At 36.6% G+C, this 26,156-nt stretch overlaps 1 protein-coding gene and 1 long non-coding RNA gene across 3 annotated transcripts in view; one reads left to right on the top strand and one right to left on the bottom strand.

Moving 5' to 3' along the window:
- The window catches only part of LOC108970634 (putative hydroxypyruvate isomerase), a 53,790-nt gene extending 35,950 nt beyond the window's left edge, over positions 1-17,840 (top strand). The window contains exons 3-5 of one of the 2 annotated variants that reach the window (XM_018936130.1): positions 1,108-1,280; positions 17,460-17,537; positions 17,601-17,840. In XM_018936130.1, the coding sequence (XP_018791675.1) occupies positions 1,108-1,280; positions 17,460-17,537; positions 17,601-17,767 (418 nt within the window). In that variant the 3' untranslated portion in view covers positions 17,768-17,840. Of the gene's footprint in view, positions 1-1,107; positions 1,281-17,459 lie in introns of both variants that reach the window. The other variant, XM_018936129.1, reaches the window with a different exon arrangement.
- A 5,743-nt stretch (positions 17,841-23,583) lies between these two features.
- Positions 23,584-25,693, bottom strand: LOC108970637. Its single transcript, XR_001993493.1, has 4 exons — positions 25,612-25,693; positions 25,373-25,548; positions 24,699-25,310; positions 23,584-24,596 (listed from the first exon to the last, which is right to left on the bottom strand). It is a non-coding gene; the product is annotated as an uncharacterized LOC108970637 (long non-coding RNA).
- Between the last annotated feature and the right edge of the window lie 463 nt (positions 25,694-26,156).

Here is a 26,156-nt window from a genome sequence, read left to right as displayed (position 1 = left end):
TGTGGGATCTGCAAACTCATCAATTAAAAGAGCTCTCAACGTTTCCCATGTTGCAGGTTGCTCTCTTCTTACTACGTCCAATGCCGGGCCACGAAGAGTACTTACTATGCATGGAAAATAAAATGGTTTCTCTTCCTCACTAAGAGTATGCGATGCTGGAATCAGCGCATTTAGGCAATCAATAAACATCGCCAAATAATTTCTATCCCCATTAAATGGAGCGACCAACTTAATGCTTTGTACGGTACGCGCTCTAGTTTCAGCCATTGTTAGTGATGTTGTTGTCAGTAACCTTGTTGAAATTGTTGCTAATTCAGCTATCGACTGTGCTGCTATTGCACTCACCTGTATTACCTCTCCTAGGCTAACTATTGTTGTCTGTGAAGTAGTTGGTGTAGCTTTGACGTTCATACACACTAATTGGTGACAATGACTTCTTCGTCATCCATACATATATTAACTCACTCATGAGAACGAAATTTACGAATATCGCCCAGAGGTTGATTGATGTACTCTCTATACCAATAGAGGGCATTAAAGGTGAACTTGTGCAAACTATTTGCAGTTATTAATATGTATTTTATTTATTAATTTGCAATAGTTGAATAGTTTTTGGTTTTAGTGTTCTTTTATTCTAAAACGAATTTTACGTATATGTTGATTTATATATGTACTCTCTATATAGAGGTCATTTAATGTTAACTTTTGTACTTCACGTACCTACAGTTAATTTAAATTTTAAATCCACACAAAATTTTTAAACACTTGAATAGTTTTTGGTTTTATTGTTCTCTTATACTAGTATAACTTTATTTTATTTATTTTTTTTTTTTTTGTTTTCAAACAACTTATGTGTACTTATTTAGAAAGCAGTACGTAGGTTCTTTAAGGGGACTGCGCCAGTAACAATTTTCTCATTTATTTTTATTTAGTAAGTAGTATTTATTAAGATCTTACAACTTCGCTTATTGACTAACGACTGGCTTGAGCTTCGCTCAGGACAGCGAGTCGAAATCTTAGCTCTAAGCAGAGAAGGTCCATAAACAGTATGTATAAATAATTAATTTCAATATGTCACTTATATGTATATATACTTATATATTTTAGGATTCATATAATGGCAGGACTCACTGAAGGAGATTCAAACGAACATTTGGTTACCTACAAAAGCAATTTAAAATATTCAGCAAACATTTTAGAAAAGGAGGACATGGTGGGCTTGATTGAACCGATCAACAAATATGCCTTGCCGTCATACTTTATGAACTCATACGAAACAGGTGAATTAAAATAAATCTAAAACATTAGTAACAATATCAATTTTATTATATAAATTACAAATGCCTTTCGTATCTACCCATGCTTAAACGTATTTGATGCAATTCCAGAAATCAATTATAAATATAATTTATATATGAATATGTATATCTCATTCTCATTGAGTTGTTCAAATTGGAAACTGGAACATGCAGAAATACCTCGTGCATTGTGACGAATTTAAAATAAAACGCAAAATATCTATTTTGTCGCCTGACAAGTAATTACCACCATATGTTATACACTTACGCCTGCGATTTTTCTAATCTTCGAAACACTTCATAAGCAGTTTTTGGGATGGCCTTCAGCTCCTTCAGCGAATATCGTTTTAACGGGGTTCACGGAGCGGAAATTTCAGTTTTGGCTTTAAATTCAAACACAATCGTACTCTTTTTGAAAAAAATCAGCTTTAACCCCCTGTTGACCAAACCAAGAATAAAGACAATTATCTAATAAGTTTTCACATATTTCCATTCGTAGTCATATATTATTAAGCAATAAAAACAATAAAAAATATAAAGGACACCTTAGTATAAAAAAAGGATATGGTACTCAGAAGTACCGTCGGGCTTGAGGAGCTCATATTTTTCATACTCGGAGAAACAGTTCTTGTTTTCATTGCAGCACAAAAATATTCCGCAGTGTTGACATTTCGAATGCGGCTTTGACTGAATTTTTTTTAAACTGCACATTTCACATCTTCCTCGACTTTCACCAAATGTTGGCCAATGTATCCCCAAATTACCTAATCGGACATCTTTCGGTACTGACTCACTTTTACCACGACGTTTTTTGCTAGCGTGTGCTGGTGCAAGACTCAACCTGCGTTTTTTGGCACCAACATCCTTTGCGTCATTAAGCCTTGTGCAACTGACCGCCTATATTCTAGTAGAGTAATCTTATCATGGATTTGACAGTATACAATGTAGGAATTAACGAAAGTTATTTCCAAAAGCCCCCAAAACAATCTATGCCACCATTTTCTCGATCGCCTGCCTATACCGTAGGCACAACGCAGCTGATCTGCATGGTCCACTCCACCCATAAAAGAGTTATAATCTTTAATCACAGTTGGGCATTGGACTTGTATTGCTTGGCCTTTCCGATCTCTTCTCTGGACTCTTGGATGCCAATAGTATCGGCTTTTTATCGATCCATTTGAAGAAAGTTACACCGTTCATAGTTCGTGAATCGAATTCTCCTCTTATCATTTTTTTGTCCGATTTCATGTTTGAAGGAAGTCCTTTCCGATTTCCTCTAACTGTTCCGCATGCAAACACTTTCCGCAATTGGAGAAATTCGAGTAGCCTGACTGACGTAAAATAATTATCAAAGAACACGTACTTGTTCTTGCCCCATTCCTCTTCTGTGAGAGATAAAACTACTCTCTCCCAGAGACCATATCCTTCGTATTTTTCTTCGACAGCTTCATCCTTTCCTTGGTATACAGACAGCTTTTTGATATAACCTCGTTAATCCGCCAAGCACCATAATTTATACCACGCTTAATTGGTTTCATAGAGCAATATTGTTTTATGGCACTTCTACCCTTGAAAAGAATCATGGATTCGTCAACTGATAGCGCCTTCGTTTAATGGTATACCTGCTGAAAACGTTGATTTAGAGCTTCAATCATAGGGCAAATTTTGAATAGCCGATCCTTATTGTTTTTTCGGAATTTTATATTATAATATTTATCATTTACATGCAAAAAAAACGTCAAATCAAATCAAATCTGTTTCGGGACATGGCTTTTGATACTACGGGGACTGCCAGATCTTCACTGATACTCCAATAATGACGATAACTTGGCAGCTGATGGTAGCCCATACAAAAGTTTATGCCGATAAATGCTAATAGTTCACTTTTTTGTAGATTCAAAGTTTTATTTTTTTTTACCGCATATAAGTTTGAATGAAATATGGTTCCTTCCATAATGGCTTCCATATAAGATACCAAAAATTTTGTTGGCATTTCCATATCCTCAAACAAACCTGTCACTGGTCCCTCTACTGAGTCAAATTGTAAAACCACGGTGGGTTTCTCAACTTTTTTCCATTTTCGCAACGGTTCTCCAAAAACTGTGTTTTGAAAATTTCCGGCAAAATATTTGTCTCTTCATTTTCTTCTTCTTCCTGAATTTGATTTAGAACTTCAATAAAAACTGATCTTCATCGTTCGGTGAAATCATCACCTCTTCATTTTCATCCTCACTCTCAATATCCGTATCTTGTGCATTATCAATTGGAATTTCTTCCAAAATGGAAGCAATTTGATTTTCTGTCAAAAATCTGCCGTGAACTCCAGCCATTATATTATATTATCTGTATAAACCTGTATATAAGGAAATCAGCGTTGTGTGTAAAAAACAAGGGCCAACAGAGCCCGACGGTACTGTCTCCTTCAGAAAATCAGATATCACTGGTAAACTAAAAAGTTAGACTCCTTTGCGTCTTCAGTAATAAATGCCAAATTAACAAAACTTTAAGTTTCTCTTTATTTCCTGGAGAAATTTTAAGAATTTTGCAATATATAAGTAAAATAATAAAACACTTTTTTTACGACCGCACTACGGAAAACACTAACTTGAAATGAGCACAGAGAGCGAAAAATTCATGAATATTACAAAAAGTACTGTTATATGTGTGCTTTATTTTGTACTTTAAAGTACCGTTGGTCTGCTTGCAGCAAGAAGTTCAGCGATTCTGTTTAAAACGGAAAAATTCGAATTGGTACTGGAGAGTACCGTCAGACAACAAGGGGTTAACGGAACGAGTTGAGCAAGAACTTGTTTTATACCCAAAATATTTACCAAAATCATCTCTTGCCACCTCTCTATCACTTGCCTAACGATTTTCAAGCATGATATCCTCTTTTTTTTTAATAATATTTTCATCAGTATAAGATGTCAAAGGTTGCCCAGAAAGGTTCAACGATCTCTCGATCGTCTTTGAAGGCTTTGGACCTCGTAGTTTCAGATAAAACTGAATTGCCGTAAGTCTTTTTGCAACGATTCCGCATACGGAATTTGGTTAGGAGCACAAGAGACAAATTCCTTCTTCGATCCATTGTAAAAATCGCAACGCACTACTAAGGTGTACCAACTTAAGCAACTGCTGTAAACAAACTGGTTGACAGTTTGCTCTACTATTGAGCATAGTAAATAAGGACAATCCCAAAAACTTACCAAAATACATTTTTTTAAAATATTATTTACCCGGGGAGTTTAATTACAATTTCCCAGAGCTTTTTTTTTTTTGTCAAAATTTGGGTATAGCGACCTATTCTGAATTTTATAAGGCTTTATATACACATTTTAATGGATTATTAATAATTATAAAAAAGTCATTATCATTGAATCTATTTCTAAATATTAAATTTTAATTTCTGAGAAGCGAGAGCGAGAATTTTCCTCAATTTCCTCCGAACACGCAGGACAGTTCGAAGTAAAGTTGTCAGTAGCTTCTAAAGCACTGTACGGTTTGTATTTTTGTTTCGTGTAATAGGAACCAGAGTTATGAATTTTATAATTAAACTATACTCTACTATTCACTGTGGTTGATACATAGATAATATACTACTCCCATCTATATGATTTCTATTAGTTGGATTATAACTATTAGTTAATGAGATATAGTATTTTTGAGAAGCAAGTTGTGCTAGTTTACAAATAAGTGGGTCATAAACCATTTCGTGTGTTAAAGAAGCATTGTGTTTTTTTTTTTTTTTTTGGGAAAATACTATTGAATTTGGGCTCAGGGAAATTCACTGTTGTAAAGATATTTGCTAAACTGGAAACAGCGAAAAAGACCACCGAGGGCAATGATGCTCTAAAGAGGCGAAAGCTCTGTGCGAAGTGGGTGCCTCGCAAGTTCATAATCCAACAAAAGCAACGAATAACGCTCTTTAATCGTAATAAAGCCCAATTTTTCCGTCGGTGTGTGATAATAGAAACATAGCTCCATCATTTCCCACTGGATTCCAATCGAAGTCTAGTGGACTGCACATGAGGAACCGATTCTTAGGCGTGGCAAGACAAAAAAGTCGGCTGGAAAGGTTATGACATCAGTCTTTTGGGATGGACGTGGTATAATACATACTCAACGACTGATTACTGTGCCATATATAACATATTTCACTGTATTTGGTTGCAGTTCATTCCTACTATTCCAAATACGTAGCAATTTATTTTTGAGGAAGAATCTGTTTAAAATTATACGAAAATTTATGTACAAATAATTTCTACAAACATGAATTTTGAATAAATGCTTATGATTTGAAGTATAATTTTTATATTTATGAGTTGTATTAAATTTTTACGTAAAGAGATTAAAAAAACGTATCCTATGTCCTGTCTCTTATACACATCTAGATGTTTATAAATTTTAAGGATTAAATTGATCTCAAACATTTTAGAATAAAAATAAAAAAAAAATTTGTAATATAAAAACTGAAATAACAAATAAGAAAATGTATTTTCAAATTTAGAAAAAGGAATATAAAATTAAAAAATTTACAAATATCTGAAACCCCATAATTGGCATTAAAATTGTCTTTTTTTATTTTGGCATTTGGGACTCAAGGTTTTTTTTTTTTCAATTCAGTATTTGGCATAAAAAATTAGTTAAGGTTGTCGTTATTGCGAAATTGAGAAACAATATCAAATTTCGATAGTTTCATGTGTCCAGGTTACGAATTTATTAAAAACAAGCAAGGAAGGGCTAAGTTCGGGTGCAACCGAACATTTTATACTCGTGCAACTTGCAAGACTTAAAGCAGGGTGTAAGACCAATCATATAAAATAAAGTCAGTTTGATGTTCGAAAATCCTGATATTAGTTATATAGGGTGTAAGTAAAGTTGTCGCTTATTTATTTTAGGCATAAAGATATACTGTTATGAGTAAAACACGTTCTCTTGTTTTTTCATTGGTATGACTGCGGTACAAAGTCACCCGAAAGTTTGAAAATTTTTGAATTAAGTATATGGACAGTCGACGTTGCGAGTTTTCGAGAGAAAAGTTCTGCGAAATATTTATGGTCCTTTGCGCGTTGGCCACGGCGAATATCGCATTCGATGGAACGATGAGCTGTACGAGATATACGACGACATTGGCATAGTTCAGGGAATTAAAAGACAGCGGCTACGCTGTCTAGTTCATGTTGTCCGAATGGACGAAAACACTCCAGCTCTGAAAGTATTCGACGCAGTACCCGCCGGGGGAAGCAGAGGAAGAGGAAGACCTGCACTCCGTTAGAAGGACCAAGTGGAGAAGGACCTGGCTTCACTTGGAATATCTAATTGGCGCCACGTAGCGAAAAGAAGAAACGACTGGCGCGCTGTTGTTAACTCGGATATAATCGCGTAAGCGGTGACTACGCCTATCAAGAAGAAGAAGATATGGACAGATAGACCATTATAAAAGGATTATCCTTTAATTCCAGTTATATATATCACACATTGACCGACATTTTCGATTAAAAGTCAACTGTAGGTACCGTTGTATGAATATTCGGTAACTAGGTGTTTGGAACAGTTCTCTACTGGATTTTCAATATTTTGGTCATAAGGTGGTACACATTAAGGGCATTATTCGTGTTTTATCCCATTATATTAATTACTTCTAATCCTTGTGCACTGGAAACTGATCGAAGTGGAATTTAAAATTTTTCTATAAGGGAAGTAGGGGTGGCTGTTGACCGATTTCGTCCATTTTTACAATTAATATAAAAGTGTAAAAAAAAAAATTGCCACGTACTAAATTGTGTCGAAATCGGTTCGTCGAGTCTCGTGATATGACCAAAAATTGAGCCCATCGTCCAATTTTCACACCGGCTCTGATAAAGCTCTCTTATACCATCTCGGTAGTAAAATTTAATGTCTCTAGCGTATTCAATTATGGATTTATCGCGCTTTTAGTAGTTTTTAACAGTATCGTTATATGGGTAGTGAGCGGGGTTATCCGATTTCATCCATTTTTACACTATCGATAGGAATTCTTATAAGATTGTTGTAGCTTAAGTGGATTAGGACATATGTACATTAAACTTGTTACGCCCACTTTTTAAAAAAGTGTACCAAACTACAGTTTTTTTATCCAAATTAAGTGATTAGATATGGCACTTTATATGTTTTCGGTTAATTTGTGGCCGTGGCAGTGGTTTGGTTACGCCCATCTACGAACTCGAAATTTTTTTGCACTAGGAACCTGCATACCAAGTTGCATCAAAATATCTTAATTTTTACTCAAGCTACAACTTGCACGGACGGACGGACAGACACACAGTCTACCCAATTTCAACTTTTCTCGTCACCCTGATCATTTGTATATATATATCCCTACATCTATCTCGTATAGTTTTAGGTGATACATACAACCGTTAGGTGAATAAAACTATAGCAACTGGTTACAAGAGTATAAAAATATTGAATATGCTATTGTTTTTATAATATTCTCAAACCTACAATCTACTAAATGTATTTTTTAAAAATGAACCCATTGATTTAGTATGTGATGAAGCTAGGGATGATAAAGCAGTTTGTCAAAGCGCTGGATGTGTTTTTATACCCTGAATAGAATATATTTAATTTGTTACGAAGTTTTTAACACCCAGAAGGAAGCGTCGGAAACCCTTTAAATTATATATACAAATGATCAGTATGTTGAACTGAGTAAATTTAGCTATGTCGGTCTGTCTGTCTGTCCCTCTGTCTGTATATATACGAACTACTCCCTCAGTTTTTAAGATATCGATTTGAAATTTTGCAAATATAATTTTCTCTTCAAGAAACTGCTCATTTGTCGGAACTGCCGATATGGGACCACTATAACATATAGCTGAACTATCGGAATCAAGTTCTTGTATGGAAAACTTTCACATTTGACAATGTATCTTCACAAAAGTTGGCACAGGATAATAATCTAAGATAATAATGTAATATACGAAGAAATTGTGCAGATCGGCTTACTATAGCATATAACTGCTATACAAACTGAACGATCGGAATCTAGAGCTAGTATGGAAAACTTTTGCGTTTGACAAGATATATTCACGAAATTTAGTATGAGTTATTTTTCATAGAAATAATATAATATCGGAAGAAATTGTTCAGTTTATAGAAATAATATAGTCTCGAAAGAAATTATTCAGATCGGCTCACTATAGCAAATAGGTGCCATACAAACCGAACGATCGGAATCAAGGGCTTGTATGGAAAACTTTCGCATTTGACATGGTATTTTCACCAGATTTGACATGGATTACTGCTTAAGGTAATAACATAATATCCAAACAAATTGTTCAGATTGGATTACTATAGCATATATATATGCTCCTGTGGAGGGTATATTAGCTTCGGCGCAGCCGAAGTTAACGTTTTTCTTGTTATTACATACTACTGTGATAAAATTGAAAGTTGAATTTTGTACATTTAATTTCCTTCAAAGTAATCCCCTCCCACTGCAATACACTTATGCCAACGAATTTTCTAGTCATCATTGCATCATTGGAAACATCCTCCGTCAAGATGGCCATAAGAGCCTTCTTCCATCGATTCAGCTTTTATATCTTCAATTGAATCAAAACGGTGTCCTCGGAGTAGTCATGTGAATTTGCTGAATAGCCAGAGGTTACACGAAGGTAAATCAGGTAAATGCGGTTGCAGCACGATATTAGTTGAAAATGTGGCGAAATGTTCCCGAATAACAAATGCAGTCTTTCTAGTAGCTTTCCTGCTGTATCTAGCATGCATAGAGGTCGGTATGCTGATGGTGTTTCTTGGTCTCCTTTGCCTTTGCCTATTAGGGTCAGATGTTGCCTCTTCCATATTTCTGGGAAAATGCCCTCGTTCAGACACGCGTTATACATGGATAGCAGTAAGTGAGGGCGTTCCATAGCGATTAGCTTTAACACTTGGTATCCCATCAGGTCCAGGGGCTTTTTTGTTCTTTAAAGTGTTTGCTGCCGTGTTCAATTCCTCTAAAGTGAAAGGCGGGCATGCGCTCTCTTTTGCATGTTCTGGTGGGTCTCTTCCCAGGTCGTGGGTTGGGAACAAATTGTTTACGATATACTCCATAGCCGCGGCGTTTAACTCAGGGGTGGACTGTTTTTCTCCGGGTTTTTTCATTACGATCTTGTGTCCGAGACCCCACGGATTTTTGTTTATATCGTTACGTGGCTCTTCCCGTTTATCTTTCTTTGCCTTTGTTATTGCGTCTTTCAGCTCAGTTTTCGCAGCTTTATATTCCTTCCATTCCGTTTCTTCCACTGCGTCTAGCTCTTGTATATCGTAGTCTTTTGTGAAGGCAAGTTTGTCTAAGATTTCGGATTTCGTCAGTCCACCAATATACTGCTTTCTTTGAATGTCCGCCTTTTATTTTGGGCATTGCTACTTTACATGCCTCAGTGATGGTTCTCAGGGTTGTTTGGATAATCAACCTATCTGTGCTACTTGCGTGGTATTTTGGTGGGTCTTCATCTGTGGCCGCAAGGAGCTTTCCTGGGTCTAGCTTGGAAGCGTTCCATTTGCGTGTTCCTCTGCTTTTCGTCGTTGCTGGATTTTTATCTGGACCTATGAGGTAGGATAGATATTGGTGGTCGCTACCAGTATAGTATTCCAAAACTGGAACGTTTGTGTCGTTGCATCCTGGCCTTCTGAAAATGGTTTGGAATCCTCTATTGGCGACGATAAAACCTAATCTAGCCGCCATGTCGAGAATTTTCCGGGCTCTTGAGTTTTTAGTCGGTGTGCCCCATTCCATGGCCTTGGCGTTAAAGTCTCCGGCTATGATTAGGTGACGGTTTCTTTGTTGTGCAGCATCCTCTATAGCATCGAGCTTTGCTTGGAAGTCTGTGATAGGGTCGCTCGGTGTCAGGTAGCAACTAATTACCGTAATACTTTCGTTTTTTATCCAGATAAACATATTTCCTCTCCCGCTGTTTGTTTTTTTTGAAAACTTCCTGTTGTCTTCCAGCCATGTTCCATCTTGCGCTATTTTGTATTGCTCACTAATGATTGCTACCTCGGTTCTGAGTTCCAGCATGATCTGCGCCAGGAGGTGGTCAGCCGTTTTGCTTCTGTGCGTGTTACATTGTAAGATCTTCATGTTCTTGTTTTTTCCGTATACGCCTCACAAGACCGAGACCCTGGAATGTGATCTGTTTGGGTATGCTTCTGTTCTAGGCACAAGCAACAGCTCGGTGAGTTTTTGCAGTCCTTCAGCTCGTGCCCGGGTTTCCCACATCTTATGCATAATCCTTTGCCTTTTCTGTCGGGGCCTTTACATTCCCATTGTTAATGGCCGAAGTCAAAGCATCTGTAGCATTTTTTTACTTCCTATTTTTATGTAGCCTTCTTTTAGTACCCTGTTTGCGCTATCGGCTGTCAACGTCACATATGCGCGTATTTGTTCGCGAGTATTTGGGGCGCTGGTGCTCACTGTGATTTCTTCATCTGCGTGCTGTAGCAGACGTCTTACGGAGGTCGTGATTTCTACTGCGGTGGATAAGGAGTCGAGTTCTCGGATCTCAATTGTGGCTTTCTGCTCTAGCTCGCTTACGGAAGCTATACCACGTAGGTTACTTGTGAGGGCATTTCGGAGCTCTGGTTTCGGTTTTTCTCCTTTCTTCAATTCTAAGAGCAGGGCACCTGATTTTGTTTTCCGTATTGCCTGGACTTTCACTTTGTCTTGAACTGAGGTGTTGCCGTGTGTTTTGAAACACCTCAGCATAGCTGCGGCCTTCTGCCTTGATTAGCACTGCTTCTGATCGAACTCTAGTTCTGGGTGCCCTTTTTTGCTTCTGGAGCTTGTCATCTGTATGTCCTTGAGTTTGCTCTTCGTTTTGATGTCGTTTTGCCTGCTGTGTCTTTTTTCCTTTTACTACGTGCCACACAGTATTTCCGGGTCCTCGCCCCCTTTTCTCTGACTCCTGTTCCATTGGACTTGGTGCCGTTCGTTTATGAAGAGCTGTCACTGGCGTGGAACCCTAGTTATGTTCGTGCGTCTAGTATTTCTTTCTGCCTTTATCCAGTTTCGGCGCAGGCTGCCGATAATATCGAAGAGCTCGTCTAGCTCGGATATCCAATTTTTTACATCGGAGCTTATATGCTTCTGTCTAACCATTGCCAACTTCATCTTTTTCAGGGTAGCGCGACACTTTAAAAGGCCTTCATTCTCTTCTGCTCTCATCTTCTGAATGAATTCTTGCCTTGGAGAATTGTATCCATTTCGTAAACCTCGGTCGGTAGCCGGAGTCCTATAAATTGTTTCTATGCTTGCTTCCGCTGATTCAAGCATAGAGGTGGTTTCCTGTATGCAAACCGTGTGGATTGCCCTCTCATTTCCCACCTGTGGCGGTGAGCGCAAAATTTTGCTTCGTCTTCTGAAGGCATTCAATTCGTTGTCCGTTCGCCCTTTTTTTCTTTTATGTTGTTTTCTTTGTTCATGTTGATGTTATAAGGGTCCCCGCTTCAAGCCGCTATCTTTGCTCGATTGTACAGTCACATTTTCGGTCCCTGTGGTTATCTTTGCATTGTCAAGGAGAATTCTGAGAATATTATAATATTAACTGCAATTAAATATATAAAATACATGTGGAAGTTGTTGAAGACTGCCAGATGGTGTTTTTTTTTTACTGGAATTCAAGGTGGGCGTACTAAATAAACCTCTTATCTTTAGTTGCGGTATAATACGAATGAATAAATGCATAGGGCTATATAGAAAACCTGGCTATTGACATACTCGTATAACGATTTTTTTCATCATTGGGTGTTGAATGTCTCTAAAAATGCGCATGTAATTCGCAAGAAAAAAGGTAACGCTTCCATCAAAATATAATGAAATTCGAGAGACATTAACAAGGCCTGTATGCGAAATATAAATATATTAGAATGTAAAGTTTACACCTAAAGTAAACAAGTAAGGAAGGGTTATGTTCAGGGGGATGCTGTATCAGTTTGTGTAGCACAAAAATGGTTCGCTCGCTTCCGTTCTGAAAGTTTCGATGTGATAGATGCAACTCGCTTTGGTTGACCTATCGTTGAAAAAGTCGATGAAATTATGGAAAAGATTGACAGGGCCGTCATATAAATAGCCATGACATCGCTAACGAACTTAACATTCATCACAAACGGTTTGGAACCATTTAAAAAAGCTGGCTACAAAGAAAGTGGCCGACCAAAATGGTACATATTCGGTTCATTAAAGTTCATTATAAATATAGTATACAAAAATTAGTTGAAGTTTGATTAGAAATACGAAAAGAATTTTTCCACTACCCAATATATTGAGTGAGGATTGAAATTCATTACATTAGGGATATAAAAGTAAGACCAAGCACTTGACGAACTGTATACATATTCAAATCTAAACTATTAATATAATTAAAAAAATTACTTGTCTTGTCACTTTATTTCATTAAAATATCATACATTGACCAATCTAAATCATATTCAGTATATATAGGATTTGATTACGCATCGGCTGCTTCACAAGGTGTCGGAAAAACGTTGACAGGAGATTGATATTTTACGGGATCCATCGTGATAAATTTTTTTTTTTTTTGCTATGAGATTTATCATCTCCATCTTGCGGGCGTGTGTTGCCACCGTACAGTCACCAGTTAGTATTCCCATAATGCTCCTACAGTCTCTTCTCTCGAGTTTCAATAGGAATTGTGTGTAAGTCCGATCTACCGTTTTGCACATTACATTTGTAGTTTTGCACCCTAGTAGCTCGTTCCATTTGTTTTTAATTTCTTTTTACCACGCTTTTTTCGTATTCCTCGTTTAGACAATGCATGGGGTTCCCAATTTTGTTCACGTTTTCGGACGTCCACTATTTCATTGCCCTCGATGCATTTGTGGCCTGGCACCCAGTAGAAGTTAAATTGCTTACTTTTGGCAACACTTTCCACCACCACCCTGCTATCTAAGACACTTCTGGTAGATATACGACACAAAGTTACTGTTTTGATTGCTGMTTGGCTGTCTACGTAGATGTTGACTCTGGAATTGCCTGCAGGCGCATTAGAGGCCAGCTCCACTGCTTTCGCCAGTCATTTCTATGTTTAATTTGACTCTTTTTCTCAGTTGAAAACTGGGGTCATGTAGTTGATGTTTGACCAACCACCATTACCCACCGAGCTATGCTCGAATGTTCTAAGTGTAAATTCTTCTGCAGCTAGTAGTCGCCCCGCGCAGCTTTCAGCCAAAAGGTCTATAGATGGCAGGTTTAGTGACGAATCAAGAGCCGCTGTTGTTCTCAAAGCCCCCGAAAGGGTACAGCGCAGGGAGCCGAAGTGTGCTGCCCAAGACAACCCCAAGGTACTTGCTGCGGTCCGAGAGAGATTTGCGTCCCATTTATAGAAGGGAACCTCCATAGAGGAATTTTGTGCTTTTTTGTGAACACCAGCATGTTCGTTTTCTCCGAGTTCAACCTAAGACCCGGTTGCGATGCCCAATTCTGGACTGGTTTGAGAGTGGTGGTCATAATACTACTGTAGGCATAATAGTCTGTAGACACACTATCTTAGGGTCTTTACCTTTCAGGTTCTATCGCAGTTCAATTTAGCATGACTCCATTCTGCTCTTATCCGTATAGACAACACAACACTTATGATCCAACATTGTATAGCAAGATCAACACTTATTGACTGGATACTGTTCAGAATAGAATGCTTCAAGAGCCCTTTCGACACTAAACACCAGTGCGTGGACTGCAGTCTCTACTGATCTGCCTTTCATATATGCGCGCTACACCTTGGACAAGCTTCTAAAAGGCGATGCGGCCCTAATGTACGCGTCCAAGAGTGAGTGTTGGCACATAGCTGAATTTCAAGCATCCCTTAATAATAACCTATAGCCATGACACTGATAGACATAGTACATTTTGCAGCATGGTTGGAATGATTCCGTCCGTACCGGGATATTTGTATGTGTCGAATGAGCAGATTGCCCATTCTATTTTATTTTCTGTAAAGATGTGTTCGGGAACGTTTACTGCACTACTCCCTTCGCAGCGAAGACGTACGGCCTGGAAAGTGCACACATTAGATTTTCAAATGAGTCCTGGCAATTGTCCTTCCACTCTCCGCTACTCCAGCGTAGTTACCTAAGTCTTAGTTCTTCCTGGATTCTCGCTTTGTCCTGCGCACCAATTTCTTGTAGTGTTTTAGAAAATCTTTAAATTCATTCTGCGTCTGCAAGCTCCTTGTTCCACCAGGGAGGCTTCGATTTGTGCTTAGGTCGCAGCGTAGAGGATGCGTAGTGAAAGGTGTATTTATTACGTTCTTAAATTTTCCAAGTTCTTCATGTTAGTTGCACGCGTAAGGTCTAAGTCTCTTGATTAATAGTATCGGCCTGTAGAGACCCCAGTTTGTATTCCTAGAGTTTCTCCTAACCTCGTTGCTGATCCTTGCTTCTGATCTGATAGAGAAGTAGATGTACCTATGGTCAGAGATCGCCGGTGTGCTTAACACTCTCGAGTTTTCTACCAGTGCACCTCTATTTGTGTATAGAGTTATGTCTAGAACGTTTCTGGAAGTGGGTAGGTTTTTCATCTCGGTTGGGTACCACTAGAATACTTTGTAAAATATAAATAAGTAGGGACTCACCTCGATGATTGATGTCGGCGTCCACCATCAACGCCTGCTTCCTTCTACTGGATGTAGCCGCCAGCCTTTGAAGCTCTGCCGTTGGCGCCTCGCAATCATGTGGCATGTATCAGGATGCAAAGAGTAAAGATTCATCCATGCAACCTTTCACCGCAGCAACTGATTTTGGACGACCTTTCTCAAATTCGTCCTGGAGCGATCTACGATCTCGATTGAATTCACCATACCATCGATAAACGCTGGTCCCTGGTAGAGCTTCATCATAAGGGTAAGGCATAACTCAACTAGATGTTCAAAAATCCTGATTTTAGTTATACCGCGGTAAAGCTTTAATCCAATTTTATTCATTTTACGTACAAATACACACCTCTATTAGAAAAACACACTAACGAAATTTTATTAAGATAACTCAAATGTTGGCAGATATATGCGACATAAGTCAATGGGTAGTTCTTACTGTTAAGTGGAGCTAAGAGAATTATTCATCCGATTAAATCTATTTTCGATATACAGACACACTGTTATTTTCTAATTTCAATTATACATCTCACACATTTACCGGCATTTTCTGTAAAAAATTGCAATACAGTCCAAAGTAAACAAGACATTTTGAAACCAGCGCCATCTATATGTCGACTGGTGTGTTAGAATCTGCTATCGTTATCGATTGTCCAGTGAGAATTTCATGTGCGTGAATTTATCAAAAATTAGCTGAAATCAGCAATTCATGGAAATGGAATTGAATAGCTCCGAAACATCGATTATCACATCGATTATATCATTTGGGCTTACGAAAGGTGTGTGCACGGTATGTTCCGCACAAATTTAATCTAATCCCGTATTCACCTGATATGGCACCGTGGTGCTTCTACCTTTTCGGAAAAATGCATTTGCCCATGAAAGGAAAGCGTTATGCAGACGTAGAGGCCGTTCAAAAGGCTTGCAAAATAAATCGATTTTGCCGAAAACAAAACATTTGGTCTCTCGTATATCTCATACATCTCATCGTCCCATCGAACGCGATATTCGTCGTGGTCAACGCGCAAAGGACCATAAATCTTTTGCAGAACTTTTCCCTCGAAAACTCGCAACGTCGACTCGTCAGATATTGTTATTGTCCATACCTCTGCACCATATAGCCGGACAGGAATAATGAGTCGTGCACCACTAGACCCATTTGCTTCGCTGCCTTTTCCATTCTGGAGAAAGCAGAACTAACGGCACGGTTGTTGAGGCTGTACACTCTTATAGAAAGTTGATCAAGTGGACATAAATCGCCATTCACTTGGGAGTGGGCAGAAACGATCCTTTCAGGTATGGCTCAAGCAGCTCACGACTTCCATTCTTTGACATATAAAGGAGCGCAAATTTGGTGTGGGATTCGTGGTGGGAGAGACTCCGTCGCCGAGTACTGTCATTCTCCCYGGTGGAGGAACGGCTAGCCACAATCCGCATCAAAACGAAGTTATTTAACATATCGCTGTTTTGCGCCACCTCCCCGACGGAAGAGAAGGACGATGTGACCAAAGATGCCTCAGTAATTTTATATTCATTTGCAAGGTATCTTAATTAAATGAAATGTTGTATTTCTGATAATAATGTTTTTACGTGCATATATATTATGTATAAATATATATGTATGTACTCATACGTACTATTTTCTGGTTTTTGCCAGACCTTTTTCAGCATCTCGTTGAACTTGACGAATTAAATTTATTTAGTTGAAACATTATTTCTCTCCGTTTCGATGTTTCCGAAACCGATTAAAATTTTGATTTTGTTAAATATCGACCTGAACCGCCCAAATAAAAAAACTAAGTCTAGACCGACAAAAATAGGAAAATTAATTCATATTGTATTGTATCGTGCGAAAACAGGCATATTTATGAAGATTTTTGGTGGAGACGCAGTAAAAATATCTTCGAGAAATATGTAAAATTTTTACGAAGAAATATTAAAAAATACGGCATGGGCAGTAACGAATGTTTCTCGGAAAAAATATAGCTGCCGTGGCCCTCATATCATTGGTGCTATATCATCCGAAATGGAAAAATCAACGTTTATTCGTTACATAGTAGTAGTTTTTCTCTAGGTAATGCCGAGAGAAATTGTTTTGGTACAGTTTGAAGTAAAAACGGGACATTTTTCGAAAATTGTGAAATATTGTGAAATAAAATTAACGTAAAATTTTATGGTGTTACATCGTAAATTATGAAAAGAAAAGAATTTCAAAAGGTGCCGTACAGTAGTTTTGAAGTTATGAGGGCCGCCGACATTAACATATGTGAGTTATGATGGAGAAAATCTGATTTAAAACGTTAAGAATACAGATATAGAAATATTGACAACTTCCTCAATTTTGCTTAATTCTTTTACCTGCATTCTTTTACGATAAAAAAATTAAAAACCATACTCTCCTCTTGACCATAGCATAGTTACATAAGTTATTTATTTCGGATAAAGTAAAACCACTACGAAACCAAATGTATCCCTTATTAAATTGATTGAACCAATTTTATTCTCATTTCAGCATGTAGCATAATAAGAGAAATAAACAGTAACCATATCAGATTATTGGTGGACCTATATCATTTGCAACACATTACAGGTAATATAACACATGCCTTCGCTGACTTCAAAGACATAATAGGACATATTCAAATTGCTCAAGTTCCTCATCGGCATGAACCTGATGTTACCGGAGAACTAGATTTTACTTACATTTTCGACTTACTAAAAATGATTGGATATGATGGCTGGATTGGATGCGAGTATAAACCAAAAACTCACACCTTGGAAGGCTTGAAATGGATAAAAAATTATAATATACAATTATAAATAAATTCCTTATATTTACACTTCCATAATTTGTATACTTATGCAACTGAATACAAATATTTTGTTCAACTAAGGTTGGTTTTATGACGTAAACGAAATCTGAGAACATAGATACAGAATTATATAAATGACTTGGATACAGAGTTAAATTCCGGGTAATTTGAGGGCTAATTAATATAATTGGATGAAACTTGAAACGTGTTGCACAGTAAGAAGGGTGGCAGGCGGAATAGAAGTAAGATAACGCCCACAAAATGCGATTCCAAAAATTTTGAAATTATATAATTAAGCTATAAATTACGATAAAAAAACTCATTTAGTATGGGAATCTGCGATTTAAATTTTTTTAAAGGTTAATGTACAATTAATAAGTTTGTAAGCCACTATTTGTATTTCCACCACTATTGGTAATTCTATAAAATATGATAAATTCAAGGATAGTAAGTTTTGACTGTACCTTATGAATTTCTATATAAAATTGCATACTGAAATTTAAAAGAACTTATGTTAGAGCTTAACAGAAGCTATTCTCAGTTGCTCATCAAGTGGGTGGTGCATTTAATTGACTCAGGCCACTTCCTCATCTTATGAAGATTTGCGTCTTGTTTCTGTAAGTTTTTGATGAAGTTTCAAAATAAAGAATACCAACGCTGTGATGATAAGACTGATATTCTGGATTATGATATTCAGCCTTTGTAGGTAAGGCAGACTCGGACTTTATGTCATTGAGCCGCTGATCAGCCTCTTCATGGAATGTCAATGAATAGTTTTCCTCGAAAAGTTATCTGTTTTTATACTAATACTTTTACAACGAGTTGCTACAGAGTATTAAAGTTTTGTCACCTAACGGTACAACCGTCACATAAAACTAAACGGGATAGATATAGGTATATATNCGATCTTCGGGGTGACTTTGTATCACACTATCGGCCAATATATGAGTTATCCCAATGAAGGTAAGAGAGCATGTTTTATTCATAACAGTATATCTTTGTACCTAAAATAGATAAATTTGAGTGAAAACTTGGCCTAATCCCTACATCTGTCTCTTATACACATCTAGATGTGTATAAGAGACAGTATATATATAGTAAACTACAAATTTTGCACTGAGCCCGACTTTTTGAATTAAAAATTGGTCGATTAAATCTTCACAATCTAAACGTTGAAGTACATCTGATTCGATGCATAGAATAGCTAAGCTATTCTATATTGAGTATATTTGCACTCATTGTAGAACGTAAGTAGTTTTTAACTCTTTTCAAACAAGAAAACGATCGTTCTGCGCTGCAGTTTGTTACAGCTAAAGTAATAAGTATTCGATATCCAATTTCTACCTGCGGAAAATCTGTACTTTAGTTTGCAAAAGTTTCAGAATATCGGAAGGTGAATTTTGTTCCATCTTTTTTTCAGTACAATAAGCATGGAAGTGCACAAATTCGTCCTCCAATGAGGACTCAAGATTTGAAGAATAAACATTTTGTAAACGTTTAATTCAATAATAACAGAACTTTTCATAAATCTTTTCATAAGCAACACATGTTTTTCGCAAATCAGAATCTAATTCTCAAGAATGAAATTAAAAGTGTTGACTCTAAAGTGGTCTCGACCTGACAGTTGTACACCTCCATCCCGTGATTCATCAGCATGTAATTTTCTCCTTCTTTTTCTCGAAACTGTCGTTTTATATTATTTTATCTCTGAAATATTTAAAGTAGTTTTTTCATAGATTTCGACTTCATTTCTCGTATCAGCAACAACTTTAATTAAACCACGATAATCGTCGATCATGTCAGCAATGCTACAATCAACTTTCTACAATCTTTGACTAACAGCATTGAATCGTGAGAGTAAAAAATGCCAAAGTATCTGCATAAATGCTGTTTCAAGTCGCTCCAATTTAATTCGTAAACCTTTAGCTTCTTGTCTTGTAATTGCATTCTCTTCCATATTTTCTTCAATAATAATCAAAGTCTCGATTATTTCGTTGAAATGTTGATTAAGTACATGAACAGCTTCATAACGAGCTGACCATCTGGTTGCAGATAAAGATTGTAACGCAATTCTTTTTCCAGTATGAAATTGTAAAACTTCCCAGCGGGGGTCGATGCAGTAAAAAAGTTATATAAAGTTTGTACAGTATTAAAGAAAGAAGCAGCTTCTCGCGCGCATTCTACTGCGTGAACTCCAACTAAATTCATAGAATGAGCAGCACAAGGAGCATGAATTTCATAAATTCTTACCTGTTAACCTGAATAAATTCCTGATACATTGTTAGCGTTACCATATGACTGACTTCGACAGTCGGTGAGATCAAGATCAAAAGACTCGAGAAACGATAATACAGCAACTAGCAAATCTTCAGCTTTATGTCTAGAATTTTGAACGAACATCAGGAAACGTTCAACAGGCGTTTTATCTTTTAGCACGTATTTGATAACAAACGAAAGTTGGTCGACATGAGATATATCAGGTGTGGAATCTACAATAATCGCATAATATTTCGCTGATTTGACTTCTTGAGCTGTGATAGAAGATACTTTTTCTGATAAAAGCTGTATAAATCTTTCGTAGAGAGCTTTTGATAAGTGACTCGTACTGCCAGATCATTTATTGCCAAATTTTCGAATACGCTCTTCTAGGAATGGGTCAAAAGAAGCATGAAATTCAATCAGCATTAAAAAATTTCCATTATTTGGTGACCCGAACTTTTCATCGCTTCCTCGGAATGGAAGTCCTCGAAAAGCTAAGCCTTTAGTAGCAGCGACTACTCCTATAAAAACATTTCTCCAATAGGAGATTTCTGTCTCTATTTGAATGACTAAGTCATGGTCTATTCTATTATTAGTATCCGATCTTTGCTTAAGGATTAACATACATTTTTTATGATGTTTGGAGTTCTCATGCTCTCTAACACGAACGCCTGCATGCTTCCAGTCATTAAATCCGTTTTTGCCATTAAATGAACAGTCTCCGTCAAAAAGAAGACAAGCTGCACAAAATACAGACCCATTTTTAGAAGAGTAAATGAGCCATGGGCGTTGAACTTTCTCACCGTTGATAAGTTTTCTTACAAATAGTAACTTTGACAGCCACCGGAAATTCCATCACTGTAGTCACGTTTTGTACTGGAGAAATTGAAATTTTCATTTTGTTTACACCCATGGGTAGCTATATAATCTCTTGTCGAATCGTTTATAACCCATTCTCCTGGAACATCGCTTATCATAATGTTTCCATGCTCATTATCTTCTGTATTTATCGCTGTATCTTGAAGTTCGCTTCCATGACGCATGTTCTGTGGTAACGAAGAAGTCATGGTACTATCAGCCTTATGACTCGTAGACGGAGTTTGTTCTGAAGTTAAAGTAGAACATGCATCATAACCTGTCAAAATTTACTATTATTCTATTAACCTAACAATAGCAATAAATATACATTATACACATCGACAAATAACCTATTTTTATTCTTGGAAATATATGGAACTTTAAAAGATTGTCGCGAYAAACCGTCATAATCTAAATTCGTACAATCTCTACTACTAGATTTTGATTTTTGTATAACACATTTTCTTTTCATGAAAAAATCATCTAGCTTAGGAGTTTTACTCAAAACCTCTTGTTCTTTTTTACTTTTGTCCAAAGCGCGTTTTCGATACTCAGATCCACTCAATTTTTTGCGTCCATCAGCCATGATTGACATTGTATATTTGTATATTTATGCTCAAAATCAGTGCAATTTTTTGCAGGTTGTATTCATGTAAACGTCAAATGTAAAAATGACTACCGATAGAGCCTAGATAAATTTTTAGAACAGACTGCAGTTGGCGGTATTGCACAGTGGCAAGTTGATTAGATTCAAAAGTATATTTCTTGAATTATCTCTTGAATAATAAATGGTTATTTAAAAGAATAAACATTTCTTGTTTAGAACTTTTGAAAACACTTAAAATAATTTTTGATGTGAAAAATCTAGAGGCGCGGGTAAACATGATTGTCGGAGCGCTTATGCTTGTATTTTTTTATATCACTGTAAATGCGTACGTTGTAATGCTAATCTTTTGTAGGTAACTGTATGTGCCACAGCGTCGTTTGAAGTAGGCGACGTATTGGCGGCATATATTACGGTACTATAGAATGTAAATGCGCAAATAAACATAACAACAGGACTAGAGAAACTGTTACTGAGTGAGGTCTGATCGTATTCTGCGAACAGAGTAAAGAAACTCAGGAACCGTTAGCTGCTTTTAGAGCAATGAAAGGGTGCGTATATAATTAGGCGTATTGTCCTCGCAGAATCAGTTCAAGAACTTTCTTTATAAATATACGTTCCCTGCTATTACTTTTATAAAATAATTTAGATGTTTCACATCTGCCAGCTGTCAACTGACAGCTCCCTTTTTTTGTTTTACTTTCCAAATTTTGCCGCCCTGGGCACTTGCCCCGACTGCCCCTAGTGTAAATCCACCACTGGGTACAAGAGAAGTTTATCAGAGGCGATGTGAAAATTGGACGATGGCGTGGCATTGCCCACTTTTTGGTGAAATCCCATATCACGTGACATGACCAACCGATTTCGACAAAATTTAGTATGTGCCATTTTTTTACATTCTTATGTCACATTGTAAAAATGGACGAAATCAAACAACAACCACGTCCACTTGTCATTTAGCACAACTTTAAATTCCGTTTGAATCGTTCAGTTTCCAGTACCTTCAATTCAAAAAGCAATTTATATAACCCGACAAAACTTTGCATGAATAATGTCTGTAGTGTGTGACATCTTATGACCAAAAATAGTTTAAATCCGCATATTTATACTCGGGAACCTACAGTTGACTTTTGATCGAAAATGTGAGTAATGTGTGAAATATGTAACTGGAATTGTAATGGTAAGTCTATATGTCATAAAATTAAATTAAAGATTTTCGATCTTCGGGGTGACTTTGTATCACACTATCGGCCAATATATGAGTTATCCCAATGAAGGTAAGAGAGCATGTTTTATTCATAACAGTATATCTAAAATTGACACATTTATGGGAAAACTTGGCCGAACATCCGCCTGGGGCCCTATTCTGTATCTCGATTCGTAAATGTATTCTATTCGAAAATCGGATCTACTTTATAATTTTTCGAAAGTTGTACCACCCTGTGCCAGAATAAATACGTACAATTTTCCTTTTTGCTTTCTACAACTCAAAAGCTAACGAATATTTTATTCGAAAATTGGCTTGAAAATCCGAAAATCGAGTTACGGAATATAAAAAATGCGAATTCGAGTAAATTTTGTTTCGAATCGAGTTACAGAATAGGCCCCCTGACTTCTATATTATTGGTTTTACACATTACCCTTGCTTTGATTCTTGCAAGTTGCATAAGTATAACCTTTCACATGTGCGTTTCTTTCTTTTAAATTTGTTGGTGCAACTGCAGTGGTTCCAACTTAGATTCCCCTTAAATTCACGGCCTGTAAGGTCCTCCACCCGTGACTACAATATCTCTACTATTTTCTGAAAATTTTCTCTTTAACCCATTTCCGGCCGCACTTAGATCCACTGCTTTGATTTCATTCTAACTTTATATTCTGCTTAGTATGAAAAATCTCAATGCTTTAAATTTTTTGAGATTTTTACACTAATCCGTTTAGCCACGGGAATGTGGTCGAAAAATCGACCATCAGCCGAAAACGATACTTACTAAAGTGAAACAGTGTTTTATTAAAATTCATCAAAACATTTATTTCGTTCAATTTTTCAATTTCATATTAAATTTTTTTACAATATAAGAAAGATACACGTCATAAGTATGTAAGTTTTGAAAAACTTTTCTTGAAAGTTCAATATCTTATCTTTATATTATATTTCATGGAATTGATTGAAGCGAATGTTTGTGACAATTTTGACAACGACCAGGCTTCTCTAATTTTTAATGTCATGCCCAACTTTGTCTTTTCGAACAGCTGTTGACTGTGGAGTCAACGTCTGCGAAGACGACATCGACGATATTGCCATTCGAAGCAAAGATTCTGCAAGGTAAATACGGAACTGTAATTGATCTAATAGTTCTATTTTTTGTGCGATACATCTTTCGGTGGTGCGTGACATTCTCTTTTCATATTTGACGATAGCACAATGAATTTTCCAAGCGTTCACCATTGCAGCATCAATTCCATTTGCTATTAGTGAGTTCAACAACACGCATTCGATTATTGTATACTCTTACGATGTGTGTCTTATCAACATAATATTTCTTGCCGCCTTTCCATGGCTTCACACTATGCAGTGGTTCAATTTCCTTATGATTCGATGCAATGGTCACAACAGAATTGTCGTTCCATCGAACTATCAGCACATTATTATTTTGATGAAATGTCTAACCGCGTTCTTTCTTCTTAGATGATGGCACGTCAGTAAGTTTCGCTTTATTCGTACGATTGTCACGAATGGATCCGATAGCATAATATCCCAAAGAGGTGAAGTGACTCATCAATTTATGAGAAGTGAAGAAGTTGTCAAACGCAACACAATGTTCACGTGGATCGTCAAGTTGTTTCACAAACTTTAGTACGACCATTTTACCTAAGCCGCAGTTTTTGTATTCGAGTTATCGATTCTCATTTACACCGCTGTACGGAATTAACGAATACAAATAGCCATCAGACGAACATAAATCCCAGTATTTGAAGCCAAATCGAAACATTTTGCAAGATTGACGGTCGTAGTAAGTAATAATCTGCTCATCGATAGACAGATTGTGTGAGAATATGCCAAACTGCATGAATTTCTTATTCAAACGAATATTCCAAGGGGTCACTTAGCAATTTTCTGTTAAATTGAAAATATATACATAGTTATATACTAGTACTCCCACTACCAACAACATAAATTTCTCTCTTCATTCTTTCTTTACCTACATATCTTACTCACCTCTCATTTCTGTTTTTCTCACTTGATAATTACCATACTTGCTAATTGATCTTTCTTTTAATCTTTCTTTACATTAATTTCTCTTAAATAATAACAGAAACAACAATAAACATTTACATTCATTAGTTTTAAGCTCGCATGCATTATGTTAACTTCCTAGATGTAAGGACACAAAAATAGTAAAGTGGAATATTTGTCGTATCGTTTTCGGCCGGTGGTCGATTTATCCACCAGTTAATTTTGTGCATTCCTTACTATTCTATACTACAACCGATCTGCTGAAAAATACATTCTGCGTAAAGTAGGCGACAAACACTACAATATAGAGGAAACCTCATTATTTTTCAAAAATTGTCTCTATTTTTTCCGAATTTTTTCAAAAAATTAAAAAAAAAAAATGGGTGTTCCGAAAATCCGATAAGATTAAAAAAAAAATTAGTTAATTAGTAAAAGAAATTTTTGTCAAGACCAGAAAGATGCAAGTTGACACACAATTATTGCCTTCAAGACATATCTCGATAATTTTCGACTCGGTGATTTTTCAAAGTTGCTGGTCGACAAGTCGACCATTGGCTGTAAATGGGTTAATTTTACTTTGTAGTCCAACCAAACCTACAATACCATACAGATATATACATATGTACATATATCCAATAAAATTTTTTTATTTTTACCTTATTCCATTCGCTACCACTTCGTATTGGAGGGCCGATATAATTTATTTCAGCAGCAATATAAGTCTATCCTATTTTTTTATTGTGGAGCCAAACGGGGCCATTCCTCTGGCTAGGTCAGGATTTTTCTCCATCAACCTCACCATCACGTCAAATTGCTCATAACTCTTTTTATTCTGAAAATAAGTAAATTTTTATTAAATTAAATACAATAAATAAATTATTAAAATTATACTAACGCAATCCCAAATATTCGTTTTGCTAGTGACAATACCAGCATTAGTAATATAACTTGCATTATAGGCGTTTATACTATTCAGGGTTGCTGTGGAATCGGAACTGAAACCGATCAAGAAAAGTAGTAGGTGGCATGAATTCTGAAATTATTGGTATGATATTCGAAACAGAATTTSTACCGGTTTTGGGTGTCACGGAAACCAATTTTACCTGTTTTGCTATCAGAAACAAATCAAGAAGATAGTCGTATGTATAATATTATGTACTGTTTGCTTTGAGAGAACCGAACAAGTCATGGTAGCTTTGGTTGCTATTCGAGTTCAACATTTATGTTGCGGTAAATGATATCAAACAATGTTAAAGCAATAGGTCAATCGCTGCTTTAGTGATTTCAAGTGCACTTGTGCAGCAGTCAATTATTTCAGTATATTTGCGAGTGGAATTGGTAACCTTAATGTTTCAAACTCTGATATTAAGATTCTATCCCTAACTACTAATGTTTCATACAGGTGGCTAATGTCGGTTTGTTTATCTTTTTATACTCTCG

The sequence above is a fragment of the Bactrocera latifrons genome, unplaced genomic scaffold (genome assembly GCF_001853355.1).
Source record: "Bactrocera latifrons isolate USDA-ARS-PBARC rearing strain unplaced genomic scaffold, ASM185335v1 scaffold_303, whole genome shotgun sequence".
NCBI classification, from domain to species: Eukaryota; Metazoa; Arthropoda; class Insecta; order Diptera; family Tephritidae; genus Bactrocera; species Bactrocera latifrons.
This window is presented reverse-complemented; position numbering and strand designations above follow the sequence as displayed.